We start from the raw sequence: 4,391 nt of genomic DNA on the forward strand, positions 1-4,391 counted from the left end.
CCCCCCCCCCTCACCCCCCCCCTTCAAAACTGCTCTGGGACATTTATTTAGTTTTATGAATAGTTCATGAATCGGTCACTTTAACAGCCTACAAGCTCACTCTACTGTTTATTGCATTATATTTTGCACTACTGTTATGATCAACTCGTCCTGTTTATTCTTTATTCTGGTAATTCTGGTATTGTCATTTCCACTTAATCACCTCATCAGTACATAACTGTGACTATATAGAACCGGTATGCACACCTTCACTTTACTAAGTTTCTCAGGTTTATACTTTATATTGCACTATTGTTTACTCTGGCCTTGCACATCCATTATCTACCTCTCATCATGTTATTGTCTTCAGTCAGCGTCCCTTTGTCTCCTGTTAGTCACTATTGAGCACGTTGCATCAGAGGTCCTGCTGCTGTTCACTTTTATATTTTTTTATACTTTTTTATATAACTAGTTGTGTTAGTTTATTTTTGCTAATGTTGTTGTTTGCTGCAAATTGAGTAGGAGTGTAACGCAATTTCTATGTATGTCCTGTACATATGCAGAATTGACAATAAAAATCAATCAATCAATCAATCAATCAATCAGATCACTGATGGACACGGAGTTCACACCTGTTTTCACCTGACTGCTGTCTGCGTATTGTTTTTATGTTATTAGTACATTTTCCTTAGTTCATATCTTATTACTGTTTTTATTCTACATCTTATATTTTCGTTGGATGTAACTGGGCCCCTTGTTGTCCAGGTGAGTCCAAGTACCTCGGGAGCAGTGATGAAGTATGGCTTTCCCTCACTCGCCAACATCAAGACTAGAGAGTCCTACGTCACGTCGTACGACCCCCGCACACGCACTGCATCTTGGGTAATAGAGAAGCTTAACCCAGCCTCCCTCACAGGTCCGTCAGACAGAAAGTACTGTGAATTCAAAGAGGACGACAGGTGAGACAAACACCTTGAACAGGTGTGTGAAGAGAACAAGTGAAGTTAAACTGGCCTTCTGTTTCATCTGCAGCGTGCACGTTTTCCACAGAGCAACGAACACAGATTACAGGGGGAGTGGCTTCGACAGAGGTCACCTGGCTGCAGCAGCCAATCACAAGTGGAGTCAGAAAGCCATGGAGGACACGTTCTACCTGAGCAACGTGGCTCCTCAGGTAACACCCCACACATGACTGAAATGGTGAGAAATGAAGGAATTTGTCATGAGAGAATTAAAATCAGGCCCGGCGTGGCTGCAGGAGGGTCTGGAGATTTCCTGGTGGTTTGGTCTGGTGTGTGGGCTGCAGGGCCAGCGCTCCCAAGTATTTATTTATTTATTAGAACTTTTTATTAACAATATATAAACATGCTCCTGGGCTGCAAGCTACTTCTACCCAGGGCCACTGGCAGCTTTTTTTTTTGCAACCTGTCAATCAATCCAGTAGGCGTGTCAGCAAATGACCAATCAGTGACCTCAATTTGTCCTGAAGGTAAACGCCCCTTACCTGCAGGGCTGGGCTGCAGCCCATCAGGGTGTACGCTCGAGTACGAAGTCTCAACCGTCTACAGACAGCGTGTGCAGAGTCTGCACGGCTCACAGAGTACACACGGTACGCCCGAGTATGTGGGAGCCGTTACCCTTGCTGACACCTGGTGTCTGACTTTGCAGAACCCTAACCTGAACCAGAACACCTGGAACAACCTGGAGAAGCTCTGCCGCTCTCTGACCAAACGCTACCTCAATGTGTACGTGTGCACTGGCCCGCTCTACCTGCCCAGGTAACCATTCTTCTTCAGTAGTTTAGTGCTTGGGGGCAGGGCCAAAAGGTAACATCTCCAGGTGTTTGTATTTTAGGCAAGAAGGTGATGGAAAACTGTACGTGAGGTATCAGGTGTTGGGAAAAAACCACGTTGCTGTGCCTACACACTTCTTCAAGGTAAGTCTCACTTGTCTGATGATGTCATCACAACGCCTCCCTGCATTCTGAGTGCACCTGTCTCCTCAGGTGCTGATCCTGGAGCAGGCGGATGGCAGGGGGGTGGAGCTTCGCTCATACATTTTACCCAACGAAGCAATCGATGACAAAGTTCCTCTGGAGCGTTTCCTAGTTCCCATAGAAACCATCGAGCGAGCGTCGGGACTCCTGTTCATCCCCAACATCATGAGGAGGACAACCAGCCTGCAGGCTCTCAAATGAACTACAATACCCACAATCCTCTGCTGCTGCGTGCAATAAACTGTCTAGTCTGCTGTAAACTTGAATTAGTCGTGTAATAAATGAATCTGTGATCAATATAACGGTTGACTGATTTACTGTCAGATCGTCTGAGTTCCTGAAGTGGCTCAAATAAATTCAACACATCACGATGACTGGCTGGGTGTAGAGGCAGGGAAGCAAGCTTGGGACCAGAAAGTTGCAGGTTCAACTCCCCACCATGCCCACATGTCGTGGTGTTCTTTATCAAGACAACCAATCCTTAACTGCTGACCGGATGCCTACGTAGCTGCCCGCTGCTCCACCTGGGTGTGTCTCAGGTGAGATGGGTTAAATACAAAGAACTAATTTCATTGTTGCAAAGAAAACACAGAACTTTGTGATCAATACAGTTGATCCATGAAAATATGGAAGCAAACGGCAAAATATTTTTATTTTCAAAATAAAAAATCTGAACACATTTTCAAGAGTGTCCATTTTCCTGTTGCTGTCCATAATAAAAGATTACATCACTGATGGCCATTCATAGAGAAGTGGGCGGGGCCTGTCCACCTGTAATCTGATTGGTTGGAGGTAAGCCGTTGTCCATCTCATCAGCATGGAAGATGTCCGTTATTTCGTACCTGTCCTCCCCGTACTGCACCCGTCGCTCCATCCACCTGTGCTGAGACTTCAGTTTGTTCTCCAGGTAAGGAACCAGGTTGAGCTTCATGAAGGTGATGATCTCTGAGGACAGAGGAAGAAACACGGCTACTTCCTGTTTCACCACGGCTACTTCCTGTTTCACCACTCCTGAAAGCATCTGTGGCTCTGCAGCGCACGACTTTAACGGGCCTTCTAACTGAAATGACTTCTACACCCAGAGGTTACACCCCCACCCTGACACCCCCACCCTGACACCCCGACACATTCGAGAGCTTTTTCTTGCACAGGCAGTGTTGTATAAAGTACCTCAAAGTGATACTTCAGTGAAAGTACAAGTATCTTACCATAAAATTACTTTGGTAAAAGTTAAAGTAAAGTCCTTTAAAATTATTACTCAAGTAAAAGTCTTAAAGTATCAGACATTTAATGTACTTAATTATCAAAAGTAAATTTCTCTTCTAAAATGTACTTAAAGTAAGAGTATTAAGTAAAAGTAAATGGTTAGGATTTCCAAAACAACATTTATTGGGTGCAATATCCAGTGACAAAAACTTGGAGAGTTTGAAGAGAACAATAAAAGATTGTTCTTTAAAAAGTCTGATTCTAACAAAATATATTCATTCAAACTTTATTAACCTTTGTTAACCTTTGTTAACCTTTATTAACAAAGTTGTTAGAAAGCCCACATTGTCGTGTAGTTGGCTTGTTTACTGAGCTAGCGTCTGTTTGTTTATGGCTTGTTTCTTTCTGACTAATTAATAATACAGGATCTATTATAGGATAATATAATAACACAGGAACTAATGGTTCCTTTGCTCTTGAAGCAGTTCATGTCCTGGAGAACACAGAACTTCTCCTTTTTAGCAGCTGCCGTCATCATTTTCACACCTATCAGGAGTTTACAGTGGCTCCACTGAGTCAACAAAGACCTGATGTAACGACTGATATGTGCATGTACATGTAGCTTGTGCATGTACATGTAGCTTGATCACAGCAGGAGCTGCAGGTTTCAGGGGGGGCTGGGTTTGAGAGAGAGAAGGGGCCGCATGAAGTCACAGACTGGGAGAACAAACAATCAGATTTCTTCTCATTTTAAACCCTAGTAACTAGCAACTAAGACGGTGAAGGGAAATGTATTGAAGTAAAAGTGAAAGTCGATAAAAATGTAAATAATGAAGTAAAAATATGTCAAAATTCTACTTAAGTACAGTAACAAAGTATTTCTATTTTGTTACATTACAACTGCAGACAGGTCACTTCTCAAAGGTTTTCATGTAAAGAGAAGCCAACTAAGTATACAACCTTAGTAAAAGTACACAGTATAGTGTGTACATGACTGTAGTAAAAGTACACAGTATAGTGTGTACATGACTGATGTCTTTCTCTGACCTGGAGTTGGGTCACGTCACGTGCGCAGATTACTCATGTCTGCAAGATGACGACGCTCCAAAAAAATTTACGTTTAATAAGAAGTTCCATTTTAGGTAAAAATTCCCGGGAGGTGCGAGCGCAGAGCAGGAGGACTGGGAGCGCAGAGCAGGAGGACTGGGAG

General features: G+C 43.3%; 2 protein-coding genes across 3 annotated transcripts in view; one reads left to right on the top strand and one right to left on the bottom strand.

The window, feature by feature from the left end:
• The window catches only part of endog (endonuclease G), a 2,878-nt gene extending 608 nt beyond the window's left edge, over positions 1–2,270 (top strand). Inside the window, exons 2-6 of one of the 2 annotated variants that reach the window (XM_037680811.1) lie at positions 745–938; positions 1,030–1,153; positions 1,648–1,757; positions 1,834–1,915; positions 1,985–2,270. In XM_037680811.1, the coding sequence (XP_037536739.1) occupies positions 745–938; positions 1,030–1,153; positions 1,648–1,757; positions 1,834–1,915; positions 1,985–2,176 (702 nt within the window). In that variant the 3' untranslated portion in view covers positions 2,177–2,270. Of the gene's footprint in view, positions 1–744; positions 939–1,011; positions 1,154–1,647; positions 1,758–1,833; positions 1,916–1,984 lie in introns of both variants that reach the window. The other variant, XM_037680810.1, reaches the window with a different exon arrangement.
• A 409-nt stretch (positions 2,271–2,679) lies between these two features.
• The window catches only part of LOC119413743 (transcription termination factor 1), a 20,206-nt gene continuing 18,494 nt past the window's right edge, over positions 2,680–4,391 (bottom strand). The window contains exon 11 of the mRNA XM_037680800.1: positions 2,680–2,920. Coding sequence (XP_037536728.1) covers positions 2,718–2,920 — 203 coding nt within the window. The 3' untranslated portion in view covers positions 2,680–2,717. The remainder of the gene's footprint in view (positions 2,921–4,391) is intronic.

The sequence above is a fragment of the Nematolebias whitei genome, chromosome 8 (genome assembly GCF_014905685.2).
Source record: "Nematolebias whitei isolate Nwh7 chromosome 8, NemWhi1, whole genome shotgun sequence".
In the NCBI taxonomy this organism is placed as follows: domain Eukaryota; kingdom Metazoa; phylum Chordata; class Actinopteri; order Cyprinodontiformes; family Rivulidae; genus Nematolebias; species Nematolebias whitei.